Source organism: Notechis scutatus, chromosome 1 (genome assembly GCF_049901735.1).
Source record: "Notechis scutatus isolate UNSWTSFEM ecotype Mainland chromosome 1, rNotScu1.2, whole genome shotgun sequence".
Classification (NCBI taxonomy): domain Eukaryota; kingdom Metazoa; phylum Chordata; class Lepidosauria; order Squamata; family Elapidae; genus Notechis; species Notechis scutatus.
Genome location: NC_142009.1, coordinates 197,481,250 through 197,507,707, shown reverse-complemented (window position 1 = coordinate 197,507,707; position 26,458 = coordinate 197,481,250). Strand labels below are relative to the sequence as shown.

Genomic DNA, 26,458 nt, shown 5'->3' with positions numbered 1-26,458 from the left:
CAGACTAGTGATTTGTATTATTTTATTAGCTGGGTGCCCAGTTACAATTTTATTTATATCCTGCCTTTATTATTTTTATAAAAACTCAAGGAGGTGACCATATCCAACACACCGTCCTCCTATTTTCCCCACAGCAACAACCTGTGAGGTGGGATGGCTGAGAGAGAATGACTGGTCCAAAGTCACCCAAGCTGGGTTTCATGGCTAAAGGCTGGATTAGAGTTGCCTGCAACCGTGCACAGGTGCTGCCACATAGCTACACTGCCAAGGGCTTGATGAATAAGCATAAGCTACAGACGGGGTGATGCATACATCTCCCCAAAATACCACTTGCGGTTGTGTGGAGGTGCACGTCCTGCATGCTGATTGGTTGACCCAACTTCCTGTTCTGTGCTTTGCTGTTTGAGCACTCCTAGCCCCAACGAACATTTGCAGGGTATAAATGCGACAGCTGTGCAACTGTCACCAAAACAACAAGGCAGTGCTGGAGAAGTTTGCTCAACCCTTAAAGGGAGACTTGAATTCATGGTCCCCTCTTTCTAGCCCAGTGGTTAATTTTAACCACTAGATTAACAAACCAGCATTGACTGATTGACACAAACCTAAAACCAAACACAACAAAATACATGATGGCTTGGTGGGAAGCATGCCATCAAGTGGGGTGAGGAAGAGAAAGCAGCAGAGTGACGTAAAACTTTACTTAAAATTCTAGCTACCGCCTTTTGGGTTTCCTCTAACAACAGACAAACCATCATTTGAAATACAATGACCGGAATTCTCAAGCTACTCAAAACCCGAATCAAACACGGTTCAGTCCATTTTGACTTGGAGGAAAAAAAAAAAAGTTTTGTAAGCAGGAGGCGTTACCCTAATGATCTCCTCTCCTTCGCTTTTTTACGTCTCAAATTAAGCACGCCCCGAAATTTTGTGAAACTCCGCCAAGCTTTCCTCTCTCCAGCCCCTTTCTTTTGGGCTGCCCCGCCCCGCTTTTATCTTTCCCAATATAAAAAAAAGCCCAGCGGCGCCCTGCGTACTAGGACTAGTAGTAACGCTACCTAATAGTGAGATCGCCTGCTTTTTCTCCGAACTCTTCATGGCAAATCCGGAATTGTCCCCGCCGCCGCCTTCCCCGGTTAAAGGGGGGCACTTTCCCGCAGGTAAGGAGAGAAGGGGAGAGGGGCGGGTGGGGGAGCCCGTGACGCAGTTTTTCTCTGAAAGTTTCCTGAGGGAAGCTGATTCTTTCCCCCTCCCCAGCCCCCAAAAGCTAAGATTTTACTGAAGGAGAATGAGGGGGATCCAATCTCCCCAGTAACGGCTTTGGACTTACGAGTTCTTTAAAGCCTAAAGGGTCAGCTTAGCCTGCACAGTAACAATTGGGGAGTGGGGGGGAATGTGAAAGTGAACGCTAGATATATGGCGCTTTCACCGGTCCCCCCCCCCTCCTCTCCAGCGTCAGGTGAGGCTGCAAGGGTCGCGGTTGCCCCTTTTCCGCCCGCCCGGGATGCCTCGGCCGGGCTCGCTCTCTTTCCTCATACATAAGGGGCCGAAGTACAGCCTTGTTTTGGCTCGGGTTTACTTTGACTCGGGAGCAGCGGAGCGCTGGTGTGGGGGAAGGGCGGTGCTTTGATCTTTATGGCGGCTGTGGTTTTTACGACCTGAGCCCTTCACTTTCTCGGCGCCATCCAGAAAAGGGCTCCTCCCCTTCCCTCTCAGCGGCTGCATCGTCAGGCTTCTTCATGCGCTGTCTCGGGGGGAGGGGGGGGGAACGCAGTTGTTGTTTCCATCCCAGATGTTTTGAAAGCCGATCCTTTGCATTTCCACAGTTCTTCCCTTTGGGAAGGGACCCAAGGGCTAAAGACGCGCCACACATGCGCTTTCTGACTTCAGCTTCTTCGTATATGCTTGCGGTTAGCCTGGCAATTGGGTTCGATCTGGTTAGCAACTGAGATACATCACTAGTTGGTTAAATATGGTATTGGCTTAGTTTAATGGTTACCTGTGACTCCCAAACAAACATCCTAACTTAGACTGTTGTTTCTCTGTGTCATATAAGTGGGCATATGCATAATTTTGTATTTTATTGTGTTTACATAGTGTATATTGGAGGGGGTGACTGAGAGCTGTGTGCAATGAAATTTCATTTGTACAAAGTGACAATCAAGTTTATTTATTTTGAATGGAGGTTAGGAAACTGAGATGACCAGTGGTCACCTGTCAATCTAATGTTTCCTCCAACTAAGATTCCACACCAATAAGAAAGTTGTATTGGACTACCGCCCCTATCATTCCCCACAATCTGGTAGAAATCAAAAGGCAACATAAGAATGCCAAAGGAAGGCAAATATGCTGGCTTTTATGTTTAGTTTAGTTTGTCAAGCATGTGTGAGAAAACAAGTATAAGTATGAACATATATAAACAAGTATAAACAGGTATAAGTATATACATAATAAATGAGCATGAATAAATGGGAACAGTAGGACAGAGACAGCAGGCACGCTGGTGCGCTTATGCACCAGCCTAAGTAAGGCTTACTCCTTACCTTACTCCTGTTTCCATCACTAAGTGGACCTAAAAGATTGTAAACCATAATTAAAGTGGAACTATGTCCAGACTGCTCACCTTTGGCTGGGATTGCACAACACATAGATTAAAATGTGGGTAGTTTGTCTTGATGTGACTTGTTTATGAGACAGCTACAGTTTTGTTTATCCAGACAAATACAGTCATAGCAAATGGTAAGATAGCACTGATAGTGAGTTACAGCAGTGATACTGTATAAACACCTTTCTCCAGTTCTACCTGATACTCCTTCCTCATTGGTTGGGAAAGGAAAAGTGGGTTTGGCTGGAACATAGCAGCCAATCAGTGTTGTATACTCTAAGTCTTTTTTTAAAGACAATATTGTTCTCTTGAAGAACTTAGTGGGGATTTTGCTTCTTGTACCCCAATCTGACCAAGGAAATATTTTTTTTAAATTAAATTGAATTAATCAGGATTATGGATACGTGTAGCATGCAGGACCTAGAAATTACTTGTTGACTATGTTTATTAAATTTATTTGCCACCCATCTCGCCACAAGAGAGACAATATTGTGTGAAAACAGGTGATTTGGGATAATTCAGTAAACTCTGGGTCAATGTGCTGTGCAACTGTCAAATATAGTTGCTTGTCCAAAAATCAGTTTGATCTAGTGGTTAAGGCACCAGGCTAGAAAGACTACTGTGTTTCTCACAAAATAAGGCCGGGCCTTATTTTTTTTTTTTTTTTTTTTGAGCCCTGAAAAAACGGCTAGGATGTCTTTTCGGGGGTGAATTAATTTCTCTCCCACCCACCCCCGCGCACCAGAGCTGTCTCCAACAATAGCTTCCGAGTCACTCCCGCTTTTCCCCCGTCCCCATAACAACAGGAAAAAAAAACATTTTGAGGTACCTGGGAGCGCCGCGTGCTGCGTTTTGGTTTAATCCCGAGCGGCTGGGTGGGCGTGAGAAGAGCCGAGCAAGCGTCTCTGCTACTGCTACCCTTTGTGCTCCAGCTTCGGGATCTGCAAGTTTGCAAAAGTCCCAGTGCACAGCCCGTTCCTGCATTCCAAGCGCCCAGGCTGAGCTGCAGCTATCCCTCTCTCGCCAGCACCATCTCCAATAACAGCAGCAGCAGCGGTGGGAACCGTGGAAGTTAGAGGCAGCTCCCCCACCCGAGAAGCAGCTGAAAAGCTTCCACGGTTCCCGCCGCTGCTGCCGCTGTTATTGGAGACAGTGCTGACAAGAGAGGGACAGCTGCAGCTCGGCCTGGGCGCTTGGAATGCAGGAACGGGCTGTGCACCAGGACTTTTGCAAACTTGCAGAGCCCGAGGCTGGAGCACCAAGGGTAGCAGCAGCAGAGATGCTCGCTCGGCTCTTCTCACGCCCACCCAGCCGCTCGGGATTAAACCAAAACGCAGCACGCGGCACTCCCAGGTACCTCAAACATTTTTTTCCTGTTGTTATGGGGACAGGGGAAAAGCGGGAGTGACTCACGCTGTTGTTGGAGACGGCGCTGGCGAGAGAGGTGTCAGCACCGGTGGGAACCGTGGAAGCTACGGAGGCCTGAGAAGTAGCTGAAATGCTGCCGGACATCCACGTCGACGCCGCCCAGCTGCTGACCCAGGTAAGGGAGCCCTCTGTGCTCCACCATGGTATTAGGAGCAGCTGATGGTGAGGCGTAGCTGCCCGCTGGGCACTCCTAATGGCAAGTTCCCCCCGCCTCCCCCCCAATTTCACATGTTTTAAACTAGGCCTAAATTTGGGGGGAGGGGCTTAATTTCATTTTATGCCTAGAAAACATGCTGGGTCTTCCTATGGGGGAGGCGTATTGTTGGAGAAACACGGTACAAGTTTGAGTGCTACCTTAACTCTAACCCTAATCCTGAAAGCCAGCTGGGTCAGTTACTCTCTCTCAGCCCAACTCACTTCACAGGGTGATGGTTGTGGAGAAAATTGGAGGAGGAAGGAGTGTTAAGTATGTTTGTCACCTTGAGTTATTTATAAAAACAATAAAGCTGGAGTTGGAGAAAATAACCGTCTGGTTCAGTTCAAACTGAGAGAAAGGCACTGGAGACAAAATGGAGGTCGGAGGCTGATTGGAAAGATGGTTTGATAATGAAGCCGAAACACATGGGTGGTTTTGGGCAGCTGATCACATGGAGTTAAGAGTTGGGGAGGTATTTATACCTTCTCTTGAGTTTTGCTCTTGAACTTCCTGTTCAAGAACATGTATTCTATTGGCTGTTGTCAGACTCCCATGGGGCCATGTACAAATCCTTGGAGTTTGTCTGAGCTAAGTTTGGTTGAAGTTTCTGAGGATTATGCAATGAAGGGGCATTGGGCAATTCTTATTGTGGCTAAGGGCTAACCCTACCTTCGTTGGATCTTGGGTGAAGGTATTTGCTTATGCATAGAGCTATCTATCTCTTTATCTCTTAGCTGCTTACATCTGCTGTGGGCTATTAAGGAAGGTAGGGGCTGTTTCTCCATTTCTCATCCAGGGAAAGATAATAAGCTGCTTTTTTAATATTTCTCAAAATATTTCATTCTTCTAGGTGGGTGCTAACTTTCTACACTGGAATTAAAAAATGTTTAAAAAAAGATTTAAAAACAATGATTTGTCAGTTCAAAAAGTACACAGTAATGTTAAACTGTGGGTCAGTCACAACACTATACTTCATCCTAATCTTTATTTTCCTTATAGTAAGGAAGCTGTAAATACTGTCCTGAAACTCCTAGCGTAAGACTGGAATAAAAATTGTATCAATTTAACTTTGTTTAAACACACTACTGATTGATCAAGAATTGCAAAAATCATAGCTTTATTCTCTAACAGAAAAAAGCAACATAGGACTCTCTAATTTTATTTAACTGAATTCTTCCTGAATACTGCATCCTAATACCTTCCATTCCCCTTTACGGTTGGGAGACCCTTACATTTGACTTAACTAAATATAATTCTTAGCAGATCAATACTGTAAGCAAATCAATACTGTAATTATTTAGTCAGAGTGTGCTGCTTTTGAACTTCCATCTTTGGGAGGAATCAGTTGAGGTTCCTAAACCAGCAATCTATTTTTATAGTAAATTGATGGAATGGATACTGTTTACGTGATTTTGGAGCTTTGAAATTGAATAATGGAAGGTTGCTTTAAAAATGTGGCATCAGTTTCTTTTTAAAATAAAATTATACTTCCAGAAAAAGTACAGATAGCCACAGTTCCTTTACCTGATCAAAGTTACAACTGAACAAAGTGACTTATGACTGTTTTTCAGTTACAACCTTTGCAGCATCCTCGTGATCAGATGATCAAAATTCAGATGCTTGGCAACAGGTTCATATTTATGAACCCGTTGGCCAAGGTCATGTGATCACCTTTTGTGACTTTCTGACAAGCAAAGTCAATGGGGAAGCCAGTTTCACTTAACAACTAACTTATCAACTTTTCTTGCCTCAGTTGTTAGGTGGATTACTTAACTGAGGCAAGAAAAGTAAAATGGGGCAAAACTCACTTAACAAATGTCTCACTTAACAACAGAAATTTTGGGCTGAACTGTGGTCATAAGTCAAGGACTATCTGTATTGCAGGTATAATTCGATAACCCCCAAAATAATACTGTAGCTGGCAGCAGGTATGGACAGCTGAGGAGAGCGAGGACTCAGATGAGGGGCCAGGACCATTAGGGAGTGGACCCGCTGCCTTTAGAGATTGTGGGGGATGGCAGCAGCAATGAGGAGGTTCCCAAGAAGCCTGTGCCAAGTGCGCATGCGTGCAGGATTGCTCGTAGGAAAGAGCAGCTGCAGCAGCAAGGGCGACTCGGGAGTAAGGCTGAAAGGTAATGGCCCCTTCTTTAAGAAGATAAAAGGCAGCTGTGAATCAGACATTCTTTGTAAGAAGCAAAGACATTTTGAAACTCCAGCCTTGTGGACATTGCAGTATCTTAGTTGATATTTGAAGACTCTTGTGTTGTAAAATATTTCTAGGTAACCTTATCTGTCTTACTCCCATCACCCTGAAGTTGAAGGCCTTTTGTCTTATAGATAGGCTGGCCCAATCTTTCTTAATGGGCACCAGATAGCTGCTTTCTGTCTTTAAAACTTGTTTTTTCTTTTATCATCCAGGGAAACATAATATTCTGCCTTTTTAATATTTCTCAAAATATTTCATTCTTCTAGGAAAGGGGTGGATGCTAACTTTCTACATGTTCTAGTTGTGTCCTACCAAATTTTTATTTGAAATGAAAAAAAAAATAACACGACTTAGAACAAATCACTGCAGGGTAAGAACATACTGTTTGGTGTGGATATGTCTCCAGTAGTTGGACTTTATTAAAATATCAAGAACTAGATTTTCACAAATGGATGATGGCCAAAATAAATATATACAATACTAGAAGAAAGCTACCGGTAAGTTTGTTTTGCAACAATAGATTATTAATATGTGTTTTTGGTAATATTCTTTAGTTGATTGAGATAAGGAAGAACACTTTACTAAGTAATTTGGTCAAATATTTTGGACATTTTTCCTAATTGTAAAATCAAGTCTCCTTTAAATTGAGACTATATCTTGATGATTTTACAGATACATCTGTGTAGTTCTCTTGGTCATATTCCAGATTTTTAAAAAATTATTTTCCAGATTAGTTTATAACCTTGGGCTTGTTTGGTAGTTTCTCATCCCCAGTATTAACTAGGCCTAACCTTACTTAGTTTATGGATTTAAATAAGATCGGAAAAGTGGTGCCACCTGCTGAAATCCTGTTAATTAATAGACACCTGCTAAGTAGTCAAAATAGAAATGCATGGAGATCATGTGATATTGTGATCTGGACATTGTCCAGAAGACAAAGAGATACGTAGTTATTTCTTGTGGAAACATGTAGCAATTAAATATTTAAGTCAACTTAGAACATCAAGTAATTGCAACAACATGTTGCATTTAAAATGCTTGTTTGCTGAAGTCTAATTTTCTTTTTCTGCCCAGAAGGTAGTGCCTAAAAGCAAAAATCCAGATATTACATGAATAATTCAGAAGAAATCAAACATTTAAAAATGCTGCTTTAAGAATCTTGACAAAAATAGCTCACATGGTGCCAAAAAATACCAAGCCACCTGGTGTACATACCCGTACATTCTCTTCCCTCTCGTTGTAAAACCTTCTCCTTAACCCTTAGTCAACTTCCTTAGCTACATACCATTTTTTTTTAACAAAAAACTTTGTCACTTTTTTTCCTCAGACAAAATCTAAATAATATATCTCTTTCCTAGGCAGGGGCTTTTTCTCCAGTATACCATCAATATAGTGTGCTGTCATGTGTTCTCCTGTACACTACCAGTTACAGGTCCTGTGTGAGTTAAAGTTTCATTATAATGGAATCCTGTTTGTTACATACTGTTAATATTTTCCTGGTTAATTTTTACCAGCTGTAAACTACAGTATATTGAGGTTCCCATGCAGCTTAAAAGAGAAGATGTAATCATTGTACAAGTATTTAAATATGTATCTGAATTTCATGTTTGCCTAAATTATCTTACTGTGGTGTTGTTTTTATATATTCCAAATAATGGTTTTTATGCTTCAGGAGTAATTTTTACTGCACACACTGTCCTTTTTTTCTTTCCTACTATTGGTTTCTTTGTAGTCCACTTCAATGGAAGGCAAGATTCTCTTTGAGAATTTTACTGAAGACAATAAGATGAAGTTTAAAAAGCTTAGCACCAAGCAGATTTCAGGTTTAGAATACCATAAATCCCTTAGTTAAGGCAGAAACTTTTTACAATGTATTGTCTTAATAAGAGACGAAAGTCAGGATGGCTGGGGTGTGACTCTCAGATTGTGAACATATTGAGCTCAAGTCCTTGAAAGCCAGCTGGGTGTCCTTGGGCCAGTCACTTTCTCTCAGCCCAACTCTCCTCACAGGGATGTTATTGTGAGGAAAACAGGAGGAAGAAAAAGGTGGGTTGGATATGTTTGCTGTCTTGAGTTACTTGTAAAAATAATAAAGGCAGGATATAAATAAATAAATATCACTCTGTTTAATTTGGGATGAACAATATAAATAAATAAAAAATACATACATACATACATATATATCACGCTGTTGTTTAATTTGAGGTGAGCAATATCTAGCAATATTGGACATCCACCTGTCCAACCAGGTAAGCATGGTGGGCATGCTTCTAGTCCCTTCCTCAAATATTGTCATCTAATGAAGCAGTCCCAAACCTTTCCAACTCCATGGACTGCCTGAGGCGGCGGCGGGGGGATGGTTTTACATGAGTGCCTGTCACTTGTGCAAATGGAGCTTCACACACTAGCCTGCCACTTGTGCGGACCAGTTTCCAACGTGCCGCGGATTGGTACCAGTCTGTGGACCAGGGTTTGGGGACCCCTGATCTAATGAGAAGTAGGAAGTGGTGGCAGGCCCTGTCCTACGGAATACTTTGCCTCATGAAGTTCAGCAGCACCATTCTCCCAGCGGTGGTATTCTACCGGTTCGGCTGAGTTCAGCTGAATCGGTAGCTCCGAATATCATCTGTGAGCAAACTGGTTCGCTCCAATGATCAGCTGCTGGGCCCACCTGCCCACCCCAGCTCTATTCTTACCTTTATTTCCTGCTTTTCAACCTCAGCTGCTTCGCGCGGCACAGCCAATTTCTGCGCGTCAGCTGTTTTACACACAAGGCTTGCAGCATACATGTAAAGCGCGTGAAAAGCACACACTCACATTTTGAAACCCACCACTGCATTCTCCTACTTTTCCATAAAGCTTCAAAGACCTGGCTTTTCCCTCAGGTGTCAGGTTATGATTGGACAAAAGGACATTAGAAGGTTGACTTGATGCCAGGTCTTTGTTGTTTTTAATGTCTTAATCTATTTCGATTTATGGTTTTAATACGATAGTGCATGTTGTTTTAACTTTTGATTGGGTGCTACTCAAAGTTGGTTAGAAGATGGGTGGCTAAATAAAATTTTTAAATAAATTAAATAAATAAATATCCTTATGCCATACAGAAATCTAGATAGCTGGGCTGTTGATTTCAAACTTTTCTGTAGGACTTTAACTTCCATTTTAAATTGTAGCATGGCTTTAATGAGTGCTAATTGGTTTTTTTTTTAACTGGTAGGCATATTATTATGTAAGAGTGTAAATTTGACTAACACAGCAAAAATCTTTTAATATACTCTTGGGAAAATCAGTGCTATGCCATTTCTCATGAAATATCAGATGTTCAAAGACAAGTAATGTGTTTATACAATTCTAACAAGCACTGTTCAAAATTCTAAAAAACAAATCTTATTCACTGTTATGACTCAAAATAAATTTTTAAACTGTTGGCAGAAACTTAAGGCAAAGTTAGCAATGAATTGGATTGCAACTGCTCAGCAGTTAAAACATTGAGTTTATCATCTCAAAAGCTGACCGCCCTGGGTTTGAGACCCAAGTAATGCACAGTGGGGTGAGCTCCTGTTTCTGCTCCAGCTCCTACCCATCTAGCAGTTCAAAAGCATACAAATGCAAGTAGATGAATAGGTACCACTTTGATGGGAAGGTAACAGTGTTCCATGTGCCTTTGGCATATAGCCATATTGGCCACCTGATCATGGAAATGTCTTTGGACAACAATGGTTCCCTCGGCCAAGAAATGGAGATGAACACCTAGAATCAGACACGACTAGGTGGGAAACCATTACTTTTACCTTAGCAGTGAATTAAAATAAAATCTTTATTTCTCTTTCAGTATTTTGGAAAGTTATAAAAAGCATTTTCATGTACAAATGTAATTTTTAAGTAAATATTGTTAGGTATGGTGGTAACTGCAGCACTTCCAATATGGTTTATATTAAGCTGCCTGAAGATAACTGCTATAAATACATGGGATAGTCTGCTGATATATTCATTAATGCCACAACTACATGATGTTTTTCAATTTATTGACATCCCACTAGGAAAAAGAGGTAGCCTTATGAATTGTAGCTGCTTATGGTGTTCCTTATGGTTGTAGGGTGGCAACCTTCCTTCCCTTCCCTTCTTCCTCCCTCCCTCCCTCCTCTCCTTCTTTCCTTATATTTAGACCACCTTTATTATTTTTATAAATATTTCAAGGCAGCGAACATACCTAGTACTCCTTCCTCCTTCTATTTCCTCAACAACAACTCTGTGCAATGATTTGGGCTGAGAGAGATTGAGACCTAAATTCACCTAGCTAGCTTTCAGGTGTAAGGCAGGTCTAGAACTCACAGTCCTTGCCAGTATCCTGGTTTCTAGCCTGAGGCCTTAACACCTAGATCAAACTGGTTTTCAGTAGCTATATGGGAGAGCATCGTAAGGCAACAAACTTCACAGTTGTTATAAACACAATGTTTCTGGTTAAATATCACCAGCATTCATTCGGCTTATGTGCATGTAAATGCACGAATGTGTTCTTCACTGAATAAGAGGGACAATAATATCTCTGTTTTTAAGTGTAGCCTAAGAATCAAGGTATTCAAGGGGAGTAACTTGTAGACAGAAAATATGTGGCTGCTGATGCTTTCAAGTGAATAAAAAATATTCTGTTTGAAGACCAAAGCAGCTGTGCCAGAAAACAATATGGAGGGAAGCAGATCTGTGGATTGATCCAACAGCCGAATTTATCCAAGTTGCAAAGCCATCGTATGGTTTTGTGAACTTAGCCAGTAAGCATAGCATAGATGCTTATCTATTTGACATCCTCCTCCAAAAAAGATATCTAATTATTTTGGTGGGGTTAAGGTTGGATAAGAAATAAGTGTAATAAATGTATCATTTTTAATAATTAGTTTTACTCTACGTGTCACAAGAATTTTCCAACTTGGTGGGCTAACACAGGCAAAAAAGGGAGTGAGCAGTGACAGTCCTCAAACTTTCCTTATTCAAGTCTGAGCAGATTGTAAAAAAAATCTGTGACCATAACTCTCTCCCCCATAGTTGCTCCCAATTCTTTGGGCTGTGATCCATACTTTGAGTGTGTCTGGCTTAGCATAATGTGTTAATTGAGTCTGTGACAACATTTATGTAACATCTCAAGCCAAAGTGTAGTTGACTTGTTTGTGTACAAATATCTCTATACTAGCCAATTCCTGCATACTTGTTTGTAGGTTATCATGTTGTGTGAAACAAACCTTGATTAAAACAAAGCTGAGCATATGATGTATGAACTTAACCTTATTTTTTTAGCATTTTTGAATGAAGATTTGATAATATTTGTATAATATCGGAAAATACAATATTCCTGCTTTTTTTCAACAGTCCAAGCTGGAGGCACGAGAGTTTCTAAGAAGCTAGAAAATGCACCAGTTGAAAGAAGTTCTAAATTAGCTGGAAAAGAGAAGACTAGGTATATGACCTGCTCATGTTTTTCTTACTTTATTTCTCTTGTACAGAAGATGAATGAAGGCGTAACAGAAGGTTTTGTATTGTAAATAGCATTTCAGCAACAAAATGAAGGTTATATGAAACAATTCAGAGAGAAAAATATCAAATACAGTGAAGTCCTTGGTGCTCTCTGAGTTGTTTGCTTTCAGATGTTTCATTACTCAACTAGGTAACATCAGTACAAGTGAGTGTGGGGTTTGCTTCATGTTTAAATTCAGTGGCTTACCTTGCCAATTTTGATGGGGGTGTGATTTTTCTCTTTGGTAGTTCTTTGATTAAGGTATTGTTTTGCACTTGTTCTTACCTAGCTCCTCTTGTGGGAGGTTATTACTTTGCTAATAGCACTTGGTTATTACCAAAGCAATAACCCAACCATCCATAAGAGGAATTGTGTAAGGACATTGTTCAGACAAATACAAATGCATTGTGGCAATCCAGAACACCAAAGACCCCAAAGACTCACAGTTCAACTCTAGCTACATATATTTTCTTCTATTTGAGCATCAGACATATCCAAGCCTAGGAAATTATGTGTGGATAGCTGTTTTAACTGTTCTAAATTAAGGATCTTTCCAGACTTCAATTCTTCTTTAATTTGTAGCTGCTCAGCTTCTACATGCAGGGATAAATGTTTAAATTGCTACATTACCACAAGTTGTTTTTGGCATTTATTTAATTCTAACTTCCTGAAGAAAACTTTTCATTGTTTTCCATCTCATTCTTTCAGTTGCTAAAGTATATGTAACTGTTTCAGGATATAACATTTTGAACTACATCTTAAACATTACAATGATGGTCTTTATCACTACTGCCTAAAAATCCCACAACCATGACATTTGTTCCTTAGTGTGTGTTTTATTATTGAGAGCATATTGATGAGAGCTACTTGTAATAAAATTCATAAAGCATTTATTCTATTATTTGAAAAACAGGATATACATTTAAACTTTAAAATAAAATTTAAATAAAAGCTGAGGAGGTGTGCTTTATATAACAGTGCTGAGTGGTTTATTGTTATTTTCTCTGGAACTAACAGAATTTTTTTTTTACAAAATCTCACAACAAAACAACAATTGCAGTTTTTTCTTTAATCTTATAATCCTGTTCCTGAAATTAGGCTAAACTATTATCACTGACTTTCCTTTCCACTAATGAGCAAGATAGAGTTTGCTCTCTTTAATTATTGCCTTTTATAGTAGAAAATGTTTTAAAATATGTTTGAAATATGTCACTGTGCTTTCTTATTCTGGTTCCACAGTGCTTACTAGTCATACTTGAGGGGTGATTATGTTTGTTATCTAAATAATCTGGAAAACCTCAGCCATTTTTGTATTTACATCCCTAAGGCAAGGACTAAATCAACAATGCTGGAGTTGCCCTTAACCTTTTTAATCCCTAGTTAAATAAGAGCCAGTTACTATACCAAAGAAGGGAAGTCTGGGGAAGAAGAAGGGCAGAAATGTATAATTGATTGTGTCTCACCTGTGAGCATAAAATATAGAGCTGCAAAACTTCTGTCAATCTCTCCATCTTCAGACTGATTTAAAATTATTACTGGGGAACATTTTCCTAAGTCTATTCAGTGACTGGCATTTTTAAAAATCAAAATACTGGGGTTTTTCCACCTGCAAAATAAGCTTTTATCAAGAACTTTATTGCATTATTCACTAAGCTTGACAGATAGCTTATTTTTCCACAAAAAAAATTCAGTGCAAATACTGTAATGAAATTATATATATTTTACCCAATATAAAAAGTTCCACATTTATGCTATACAGCTTCCTTACAGTATCTGATTTATACATCAAGTTAAAGTGTAATCATTGTAGGACTATGGCATGGGAGTGTTATTTAAGAAGAATAAAATTATAAATATTCAAGTGTTATTTAAGAAGAATAAAAACTGAATCTATAAGGGGCCAGATGCTCAGTGTCATCTGATTTAATCATACATTTGGTGAGGGAAATTTAATTGGTAATATAAAAAAAACTTTTCTATTTCTGCTTTGTAGCTCTGCTCCAGTCAAAAAAGTACAGAGCATAAGTATCTTACTGACAGACACCTTTCAAAAAGTAAGTATAAAGCAAAGAGTAATACTTCATTCAAGATTTCTCATTTAATTGATAATGGCAATGTCCAGAGACAGGTGTATATATTAGTGTACAGCAACACAGGGAAAAATTAGTAGTATGATATTTTAATCCCTAGCTAATTGAACTGTTATGAAGTAATTTTCTGACCTTGTTTTATTAGTTTCTTTTTTCAGTTGAAGATCCTCACCTAGCATATTTTATATATTTTATAAGTGTAGTTATAGAAGTGGGCAAAAAAATTGGACAAACTGCCATACAGTCAGTAACTTTTTTGTGTGAATTATATTACAATGGATGGAAGCTTACCAAGGAGAGAACCAACCTAGAAATAAGGAGAAAATTTCTGACAGTGAGAATGATTAATCAGTGGAATGGCTTGCTTTTAGATGTTGTGGGTCTCCATCACTGGAGATTTTAAATAAGACATTGGACAGTCATTTATAGGTTTCCCACTTGAGAAGGGGGTTGGACTAGAAGACCTCCAAGGTCCCTTCCAACTCTGTTTTTCTGTTATTTGTGACCACTTTGAAACATGAATTGATAATAGGAACAGAATAATCTTTGGAGAGCCAGTATAGTTTTGTTTTGTTTTTAGTAAATAACAAGTTTAGTTTGTCATTGATAGATGACATGTTAACTGTTATAAGATATGCAGTCAGGATATTGGATCTAAATGGGTAATTCTGTGAACAGTCATTGTACTTCGTATACATATACACTGGGCATAGAAGCTGTCCTATTTGTATTGCAAATTAGGAGGTATGTTCTGGAGAACCTGAAGACATTCTAATAGGGGTGTGGAGATATGGAATTTATAGAACAATGATCAATATAAAAGATGCAGTAATTTTCAAAAGGAGGTCTAGTGGGCTGGGAAAAGATCAATCTGATGGAGAGAATGGAAATATATTAAAGATTAGTGGTTGGAAAGTAAGAAATGGATGAGCTGATAGATGGCATGGAGGCAAATTCATTTTGTTTCTGTTATTGAATTGCATTTCAATTATTTTTTGTTAGCAGAAAGTTATTTTTGCTTATTTTTACTTAAGAAATATATATCAAGTATTTGTGTTTTTTAAACATTGATCTATATATTGACATGTTTGTTAAAGGAGGTAGGTTTGAATGAGGTGTGTGACAGTTTTTACTTGAAGAGCACTGGCTGCTCTATCATATCCCTCATTTAGTCATTTGTTCTCAAGGCTAAATGTTCCAGTTCCCTCAATCTGTTCTCATTTTCCAAACTCCAGTCATCCTTGTTTCCATTCACTGCACATGTGCCAGTTTCTCTGAACCTTTCTTAAAAAGTAATATCCATAACTGGGCCTAGCATTTGAAAAAGATCTGACCAATGCAGAATAAAATGGAAATATATTTGTAAGAACTATAGAAGAAAAATACTGTTCTCTGCAATTAGTGGTCTCAAGTGTAGGTGTCTCTTTTCTATTAATTTTGTTTTTATTCTATATTTTTACCTTATTATGTGCCATTCAGAATCTACAAATGAGGGCTGATTTTAAAAAGGGAGAAGGCAAAAGGATGTCTCAATTCAGGAATGTGAAGGCAAAATTATATAAGTTATTTATCTGTCATCCACTCCCAAATTGCTAATAATGTAAAAAGGGGATAGACCAACACTAAAATAACAACTCCTCTGGACTTCTGATCTTTTTTTGGGGGGGGAGGGGGTGGCTTGTTATTGACCTTTGCTTTTGGGTAGTGAATGAAAGCAGGGATCATATCAAAGAATCTGAAAAGAAGAACATTAAGGCAAGGATAGGATTTCAGGCCTGCTTTCTTGTTATTTTCCTACATCCCTCCCTTGTTTCCCTGTGGATTTTACTCCACTACCTGCTGACTTTACCATTTCAAGGCCATCCGAAGACATTTCCATAGTCATATGGCCAGCATGACATTACAGAATGCTGTTACCTTCCTAATGAAGTGGTACCTATTGATCTACTTGCTTTTGCATGCTTTCGAACTGCTAGGTTGGCAGGAGCTAAGGTGAGGATGGGAGCTCACTCTGATGCATGGCGCTCAGCTTTCAAATCTAGGCTGTTGGCTTTCCAGCCAACAAACCCAGCATGTTAAATGCTGAGCCACTGTGCCATCCCTTCCCTTGTATAATATAAATTCACTATATATTTCCAGGATATTTATTTTGTTTGTTCGTTCTAATTTAGTATTCTTTTTTTTTCAATTTGGTATTAAAGTTCTAGGATATTTAAAAGTTTGCTGCTTCATTCTTCTCCTTTTTCCCCTCATCTTTAAATCTAGCTATTTATTAAGTGATCAGGAGCACTCTGAATATTTTGAAACTGAGCCATCAGTTTGATACATAACTAATAAGGGAGGTCTTTTGTCAGGTTGGATTTGACCGTGGATGATTTGTAAGCAACAATTAAAATTGTTTCTTCTTTTTTAACTCCTGCAGTTGAGGCATACATTTCCAGCCGCCGCAGCACAAGGAGCATATGGGAAGCCACGACCTACTCTGGAAAAAATTGTATTGCCCAAACGAATGTGCATTATTCAGCAGCCACGGAAATGTTAAACGTGTAGAATAAAATATTCATATATTTGACAGACTTGCACTTAACAAAATCACCAGTTAGCTAGGCAAGCAGTAAATAGACCAAATCACTCAGGCATTTTGTTTTTCTCACAATAAAAACTGTGTATATTCCATTGTTGTTGTTTTTTCTTGAAATGATGAAGGTTTTCATTTTTGTTTTAGCATAGCTTCTTAGTGACCACAAACCCTTATTTTACTATTTTCCACCATGTTATTATAGCAATTACAGCTTGGAATAGAGAAGCACTTTTCTGAAACTATATCTGCTAGAGTGGCAGAAATATTCTAGCCTCATTATGTGTCCTTTTAAAAGAAAGCAAACAAAACCATTGAGAATGTGGATATATAGAGAAAATAGATAACAGTAAAACTTTCCTAACTTCTGTATTTAAACTTACAGTAGATACCAATTATTGTTAATAAACTAGTTGTTCCCTGCTAATAGTACAGGTGCACTGAGGATAAGAAGAATAAATAGAGACACTTTGTGTCTCAGGATAGAGTTTGGTTGGTTTGGAAAGAGAAAAAGAAAATTATTAGTTGCTATAATGATGAGTTCATTACCAGCACATGAAAAATTAACTTTTTTGCACACAGAATAAATAATTTGACTTACTCCTTAGAATCTAGGTTTAGTAATATGGTAGTATAGGCTATGTCAAGGAGCATGCATCTTTAATGGCCATGATTTCTATTCCAAAGACTTCAGTAAAAGTTATATTGTGGTGCAACCAGCAACAGTACCATGGAATAATAGCCAAAAAAAAAAAGATAACAAAGTTTCTCGAAAAATAGGTGACACATCAAATAATATATTTTAAGTCCTGCTGTTTGAATGCCTCTGAATGTTAGTGCTTGGACTGATTAACAATGATTGAATATAATGTAGCTTTTAGAAACCTTCAGGTAAAACCAACTCTATCCCATTTATATCTTCCTTTTTCCTCCAGGAACCCAAAGATATGTATGTGGTTCTTCATTCTGCAATATTATTGACCCACAACCCTGTGAGGCTGAGGGTTTCATGCCTGAGTGAGAATTCGAATGTAATCCAGCAAGCATAAGCAATAATTCCTAATTGAGTAGGAAGTCAGCTTAAGTGAAAGTGAACCTAGCTAAAAAATGTCTTTGCCTGCTAATCGAAGAGTAGCAGAGATGGAGCTAACCTACTTTGTACAGAATCCTACCCCCTAATGACTCAAGGCCCATTGGATACATGTTTGACAATATTTGTTTGAAATGGCAGAAAACAGATAAGCAAGATATAAACAGCAAACGGCAGAATACCACACAGTAATAAACATTTTAAAAGGTGGGAAAATCTACACAATTTGGGACTGGGCATAAATATATAGCTACTTTTAAAGAAAAATATAAACTTTACATTTCTGCCCAGAAAGACATCAGTGCTAATAAAGGAGAATATTTATAGCTCCGGGTTGACATGAGGGGTCCTTGTTGCTCTCTGAGCTTACTTGTTTACTTTCAGACTAGCACTAGCACTAATGATGTTAGCTAGTTTGGGTAATGAAATGTCTGCAAGAAAACAAGGTCAGAGAGCACCAAAGACATTTGTACAGATGTAAGTATTTAAGGCACAGAGAGTATTTTTGAATAAAACATCCTTAATTATAATATGATTCAACACTCTACTGTTGTATTAATTCTCCCAAATTGTACTAATCCAAATTAAGAGGTGCGGGTGTCAGTCTTGTAAAAATGGGTCAACAGGTTTCAATAGCATCTTCATAAATCTTCAAAACTGCATTTATAAAATGTATCTTCCAAAGTTGGCTTCTATATCATTAAGAATGGGTACCAGCCATTGTGATGCCATTTTTCCCCCCAAACAGAATATCAGAAGTTAAATCGAACAAACATTAAGATCTTCAGACTGGTGCTTAGGAAAGACTTTAGTGCCTAAAATATTCTACATATAATTTTTAATAGCTCACTGACTTTTTTTTTCCCCTTTAAGGATTTGGAACAGGTTACTTTAGCCTTGAAAAGAACAGAGTAGAGAAATAAAAAGGGACTCTTTTTAAAGTAAGTTGTTTGCATTTTTCAGGAGTACGAACTCCTGAAAGATAAAAGAATAATAAGATAAAAGAAAATAAGGAGAAAGTTTTTTTTCTTTTTTTATCTTGCAACTCTTGCTCTTTTGCATGATAAGCATGTCTTCCGAGTTGTCAGGCAGAAATGGAAAATCTAGAATCTAGATTAGAATGGATTATGCAGAAGTTTGGTTTGATAAATGAAAACATATTATTAGCATAAAAATGAATGCAGTGGTTTTCAGTAATTCTGCAAATAGCACTTTTTGCATGATCTCATCTGTTGGAAAACTCTCGGCCTTCTGCTAGGAAACTTCAGCACATTGCAGAAAATGTGTATTTTCTAGAATAGAAGTGGACTAGGAAATTTTTTGCGTCATATGAAATGAGTGATACACAATATGAAGAAAATGGATTTCCACTGTCCTAAAAACAGGCATCAGTATAGCATACTGGATTTAACCCTGCAACCACTTAAAATCTCTTATCTGTCGAAATTCCATCCATTATGGTGCTTTCATGGGTATCCAACACCTTTTCCAACCCAAACTGGAGTCTTGTTTTTAACCTTTCTAAAATGTTTGACTGAAAATATCTTCTTTAAATTAAACTTTTGTCCTAACAGCATGGTTTTGCTTGTACAGATAGTCCTCAACTTATGACCACAATTGAGCCCAATATTTCCGTTGTTGTAAGACATTTGTTAAGTGAGCTTTGCCCCATTTTATGACCTTTCTTGCCACAGTTGTTAAGTGACTCATTGCAGTTAATAAGTTAGTAACCCGGTTGTTAAGCGAATCTGGCTTTCCCATTGACTGCTTGGGAGAAGGTCACAAAAGGTGATCACATAACCGTGGGACACAGCAACGGTCATAAATATGAGTGAGTTGACAAATGCCTGAATTTTGATCACATGACCATGGGAATGCTGCAATAGTCGTAAATGTCATAAGTCACATTTTTCAGTGCCATTGTAACTTCGAACGGTCATTGAATGAACTATTGTAAGTCAAGGACTATCTGTACACCTTTTCTGATTGTTCTATAATCCTGCACAACCCCACAATCACAATATAGTTAGATACTATTTAATGATTAAATCAAAACAAGACTGTTATTCAAACAATGAGTGTGTTTGCATAGGTTTTATGATTGTTGCATTTGTAATCTGGCTTTCCTGGAATTGCCAAATGACAACTACCAGCTGTCTCACCCACAACTTTCTCTCACCCACCATTGCCATAGTGAATTAAGCTTCTGGGAATCATAGTTTGGCTTATTTGGAAGACAGAGAATCTCCATTTTTTGGAATGGTTATTTCGCCATCCCAATTCTCTTCCATTTACTTTGGTACACAAGAATGATGTACTGTACTGTGGAACAGTTTTCAAAAGTTAACAAAAGCAGGTTGTTACAGGAGTAGGCAACTTGTAGATCTCCATATATGCTGAAACACAGCCTCCAGCTCTGCCTATTATATAAGGCTTTAATGGTTGGCATTGTACTTCAACAAATATCTATAGGTCAGCAGATGACTCCTTTCTACATTATAGTTTATGAACTAGATGGTATTTCACATTCAGAAAGTCACCCAGAGCCTGAAATATTACTATATTTAGTCACATTCTTTGTATTATCCAACCAACAACATTTCATAACCATCTCACAGAATTAAATTCTTCAGAATATAAACACATAATGGATGACAATTGAATTCAGTAACTTTTGGACTTCATCTCAACGAATCAGAATTATTTAAAATAGCTCTTTTTTCCTGAGTATATTTTGACGGTACTCTTGATTTTACATAAGTGTTTCAATATTGTAACCATTGCTCCAAACCTTTATTTTTACTGAGCATTATTTTGGACATTATTCATCCAATATTTTAATCAGAATAGTTATCACTTTGACATATTTTTGTTTTGTTTTGATATGGCATTATTCAGTATTAGTTGTCTGCTCTAAATTTTATTTTGTTGCCACCAGAGGGTAGTAGATGCCTGCAATATTATATATATATATTGTATATATATATATATATATATATATAATTATATATATATACATACATACACACACACACACACACACACACAATTCAGACAATTTGAAGTTACCATTGAACTAAATCTTTTTTCCATTCTTGACATTTCTGTTCAATCTTTAAATAAAATATGACTGCAACAGCTAAGAAAATTTTGTATTTCATAATATATTGAACTTTGCATTCATCTCCTCTCTGAGTGCATGTATAAATAATGAATTAAAATTGGGCCATGACACAATGAACAGTTTTAAATATATAAGTATGCTTAAGTCTCTTGGAAATCAGAGTTACTCTCTGGTGAGATGGGCAGTCAATAAATTTAACAAATAATAACTCACTTAATTCCTTTATCACTTTTATACATTAATATCTCTGTTTTAGGAAGAAAAGTTAAACCAAATGAACTTTTTAAAAACTGATGAGTTTAGGTGATTTTGCCTTTATGTCATTTTAAAATAATATGGCAGCCTTCCAAACAAAAGGCTGCAATTATATGTGTACGTAAAATGAATATAGTGGAATCACACCTATGTGTGTATGTGATTCCATTGTATTGTACCCTATGTGTTTATTGCTCAAATTGATATTTCATTGTATAATATTTGTATATTACTATAACGTTTGTAAGTTGATATACTTTTATAAAGTTTAAATTGTACTGATTTTATTATACACATTTTTTATGACTGAGAATGTTTTCATTATAGTAAATCCAGTTGGTTTTAAAAAGTAGTAGTATATAAATTCATGAAATAAATAAGAAATAAATAAGAAATAAATAAGAAATAAATAAGAAATAAATAAGAAATAAAAATAAATAAATAACATTCTGGCTTCATGGATTGGCTGCCTTAATTCTTTCCTTAAGCTGCTCTCAACACACTCTATTTAAGAGTATTTCAGCAAGTTACTGGGCTGAGAGTTGTCAGTATATTGGTTATGGTTCTTTCCTCCTTAAATACATCATTCAATGTACCAGCTTACATTCAAAAGCATTTCACTGATTTTATTTGACAACTGATGGGAAAGAGACAAAAGTACTGTATATAGATTGGGGCCTGCCTGGATCAGCTGCACATTCTTAATATTAAAATTTAACAAGTCCTAGGATTGGGAAGTTTATTTACATTATGTTCACACACTGCCTGGTCATAACTGAGAGTGAATAAAGGGCAGCCACATACATCAGAGTCCAAACACAGAGTGGATCTGTCCACATTCCTTACCAACAGATCAAATAACAGAAAGCCTACAAAATTCTTCCAACTACTTTACCCATCTAAAGGGCACTACCAAGGCAAGTGCAGCTTAAGTCCATTCCAAAAACTAATTTGAGAAAACAGAGATACAGAGAGGAAGTGGGAAGCCCATTCAGACTTGCAAGATTCTATTACTACAGCTACTGTAATTAAAGTAGTTTAAACTACATGACATTGGTTTCTTAGTCAGACTTAATCTGAAGGACTGACAACTAACAATGACCCTAGTATCGTATTTCCCCCAAAATAAGAACAGGTCTTATATTAATTTCTGCTCTAAAAGATGCATTAAGGCTTATTTTCTGTTTAGGTCTTCTTTTTGGGGAAACACGATACTAAATGCGTCCATCTGGCTGAAGATCTTATCAGGCTTATTTTTGGGGTAGGGCTTATACTGTATTACAAGCATCCTGAAAAATCATGCTAGGGCTTATTTTCTGGTTGGGTCTTATTTTTGAGGAAACACGGTAAATGCCTATGTTGGTTTCTATGTCACAAAGTAACATGTTGTCTCTGTATTTATGATCTTAATGTTGCATCTTTGTGTGTTAGTGGTATATGTGCAGTGGTAAGCACAGGGCAAGCTGTGTGGTCTATCTGAGCTATATGAGCAAGAGAATGGACCTGTCTGCAACACTGCCTCACTGTGATATTTTTCTTAAATGTTGCTTGATCTGGCCCATTTTGAAACTCTGCATTTCTTTTGCCAGTTTCTTCTGTCATGTCCAATTTGGCTCTGTTCCACTCAATTTTGAGAGAATTTACCAGCTGATGGCAGATAGAGTCTCAAGGCCCTTTACATATTTCCCCCAACAACATTTCTTGAGTTAAAAGGAATTTTAAAATATATGTAACAGAAAGGATGGTGGTCTTTAGTCAGTCATTCACATTTGATTGCTGCATCTGACTTGATTCTTCAAAGACCAGTTGTGATGGCCAGGAACGCTGTTATGATAGTATGCATTTTAAAAAGAAACATTTGGTTCCAGCAATTAGCAAAATAACTAAACTATAATCCAGCATTAGTGGAACACGGTTAACTCAACTTCTTTATAGAGCTGATTGAGTTTCCTGATCTTAAATGCCCATTATTTCCCATAGCAGCCTATGCCTGATCAATGAATTGTTTTTCAACAGATTATAGCAGTGATGGCTAACTTTTTTGGCACCAAATGCCCAAAGCACGTGTGCACATCCTCAAAATGCAATGCCCACACATGCCCTGCCCCCTGCGCATGCACACATGACCCCCCCCAAGCCCTGTGCATGCACGTGTGACCCCTTGCGACCCTGTACATGCACTCACAACCCCCCATGCACCTGTCCTGACTCCATGCACATGTGCACCCGACTCCTGCACGTGTGGGGGACCCCCCCTGCACATGCACGGCAGTGACCCAAAGTCCAGCTGGCCGGTGGGAGGCACGCGTGGATGTGCAACAAAGCTGGGCTAGGGTGACGGCTCGCATGCCCAGAGAGAGGGCTCTGCGTGCCACTTCCATAGGTTCACCCTCATGGGATTATAGGCTTCTTCCTTTTCTCTTTCTAGGCCATGTTTTCTTTCTAGTCAGATTTCCTTTCCTCTGAGATTCAAACTTCTGGATATTGTTCTTGCTTTTTACAAAAGCATCTCAAGCAAGCGAGAAAACTTCTTCCAGTATCATAACTCTTCTTTTGTATTTGCCTTAGGATCAAGTTCTCAGCAAAATGTTAAATAGTATGTAAATGTTTATAGTTTGTTATCTGACTTACTAGCCCTGTGGTTTTTATTCCTATTCTCCAAATTATTAGTCTCTGAAGGATAAAAGGATATCTCTTATCCCATGACTGCTACGTTTGTTCAGGAACCTTTGATCGGGGAAGGAGTCAGTCACAATTCCTTTTGTTTGTGGTAGGTTCATGAGCAATGTGACATAAATGTGCAGAAGAGTTTTGCCTAAATTAGGACATTTGTTTCTTCTACATACAGTCCAAGTAATTGTGAGATACTCAGGATGTTTTATGTACGGCAAGAATAATAATTTTGGTTTAGTTATTTTAAGGGTCTCATGGGTAACTTGGGAAGAACACTGACCTTGGGGCATATGGTAAATGTGATCATTTTTAAAAAGCCTGTATCAGCAACTAATTCATGCTTTTCTGTAGAATGAATTCAGAGGCTTGGCTCCATAGAAAAGTCCGCATTAACCAAAGACAGAGTGGATTTGTTAATTATACAGATCAGTATGGAAATCCTGACCAAGTGGAGCCACCAACATGCCTGGAATTCAAATTTGTCTAACAACTGAGGTGATCTATTACAGAATTTGTATCATGAATTGTCAGCCTGAAATATACTTAAAACTTTTAGCTGGCTTAGGTCTCTCAGAGAAAGGAACTTCATAGCTCTCAGTTCCACACTTAGGAATTCACCAAGCAAAAAGATCCGCAGATGCTTTCACTAGGTATATTTTACACAGAGTAAAAATTTGTTTACATTTAAGGCCCCCCTCTCTTCCCACACACATAATGCCCTAATTTGGCCCCTCGTAAATCATTGTCTTCTGGCTTCTGCCAAAGGCTTTCATGGCCTCATCTGGTAGCAATGATTCAAGTCTCTTGTTTAAATTTCTTCTAAAGACAAACAGCAACACTTCCGCAGAAGCATTCTGATGTTCCATAGGAAGCTTTTATGGTGCCTCTGAACTACTAAAGCATGCACAGAAATCGGGGCAGATATCAGCAATAGATCCTGCCTGAGGACTAGGATCCTTGCATCTGGCCCAAGAATTCAGTTGGCTGACACCAGATACAGTAATATGCTTATGTCATATTACCCATACAAGATAATGCAACTGGGATTGTGATATACTAACTGGCACCCATTTTGGGTGTAATGTTTTTGTCCTATGTTAGGACTAGGCACTCTGCTTTGCATTTCTGTCAATTATTCAGGAGTTAACACTTCTATCACATTTAGCCATTAATGGTAGAGGAGTGGACTGATGATAGTTATAGTGCAAAGTGAAAGAATATCAGAATAACAGAGTTGGAAGGAACCTTGGAAGTCTTCTGGTCCAACCCCCTGCTTAAGCAGGAAAGCCTATACCAGTGGTGGCTAACCTTTTTGGGCTCCTGTGCCAAAAATTGTGCCCAGAAGGCAATGTGCCCCCCCCCCATGTCCCCTACGCCTGCGCCTCACAGCTGATTTTTGGCCAGTTTGAAGCTTTTTCGGCCTCCTAAAGGCTTGAGGAAGGCTTCTGCAGGCTGTGCAGGCCGAAAACTAGTCCCGTTTCATCACTTCTGGTATTTTTGGAAAAAACAGGAAGTGATGAATGGGGCTAGTTTTTGGCCTGCAAAACCTGCAGAAGCCTATAGAAGCCTTCCTTTGGGAGGCCAAAAAAGGCCTCAAACCAGCCGAAAATCAGCTGTGAGGCGTGCACATGTCCAGTGAGGTAAGTTTGCCTGCAGCTCGCGTGCCAGCGCAAATGGCTCTGTGTGCCACCTGTGGCACGCATGCCATAGGTTCGCCATCACGGCCCTATACCATTTCAGACAAATGGGTTGCCCAATCTCTTCTTAAAAACCTTCAGTGAAAGAACATCCACAACTCCTGGAGGCAAATTGTTCCACTGATTAATCATTCTAACTGGGTAGGAAATTTCTCCTTAGTTCTAGGTTGCTTTTCTCCTTGATTAGTTTCCATCCATTGCCTTCAGGTGCTTTGGAGAACATCTGTGAAAGACTACAACGCCTACCCATATTGTGTAAGATTCCCTAGGAAAATATCTGAAGGGAGCAGTCCAGAAAGCATGTTAGATCTTTGCTGTGTGTGGCCTCGCTTAATCTTGTCTATAAGTTTCCTTTATTTTTGAAATGTGACCTTGAAAAAAGCATGTCTTTGTGTCATCCCCTGAGCTTTCCGATAATAATTACTTTCATAGTAACCACCCAGCAGCATCAGAACTGATTGACAAATAAATTAACTCTGACAGCCAGCAGGCTGAAATAATCAAAAACAGATTGTAATTTTCCTTGAGCAACAGGCAATAAAAATGGGGGGAAATGTTATAGATCATGTACAGGGAAATGTTTGTATCCTCCTCTAAATCAAAGTTGCACTCTTAAAAGATGTACAGTTTTGTCCTACCTTTTGAGAGTCACCTATAAATAACAGTCACTATAGTGTCCTACATGGCTGAAATGATTGAAAGAACATCGCTCTACACCTTTACTATGTAAGATCATCTTTCTGCCAAAACAGCACCACCAATTTTTTCACAGTAGAATTTTATAGTGAATGGGACGGGAATGGGAATATTTTAACGATCATCTGTGCAGATTTCCTTGCAGATTTAACTTACACCATGGCTTATCTGCTTTTGGAGTTATCTAAAGCTCAATATAATTTTTAAACACCATGCATTATGAATGTTATATTACAAAGATTTCTGCTACCGTAAAGACAAGCTTTATTATGCCAAAGTTTATTTACAAAGTTTAGTACATTTCCAAACAAAAATAG

At 38.4% G+C, this 26,458-nt stretch overlaps 1 protein-coding gene across 1 annotated transcript; it reads left to right on the top strand.

Moving 5' to 3' along the window:
* The first annotated feature begins 965 nt into the window (after positions 1-965).
* DAPL1 (death associated protein like 1) lies at positions 966-16,702 on the top strand. The gene is made up of 4 exons (XM_026674570.2): positions 966-1,157; positions 11,794-11,881; positions 13,932-13,992; positions 16,451-16,702. Exons 1-4 carry the CDS (start codon positions 1,094-1,096, stop codon positions 16,568-16,570), a joined length of 333 nt encoding a protein of 110 aa, XP_026530355.1. The 5' UTR covers positions 966-1,093; the 3' UTR covers positions 16,571-16,702.
* Positions 16,703-26,458: the final 9,756 nt, after the last annotated feature.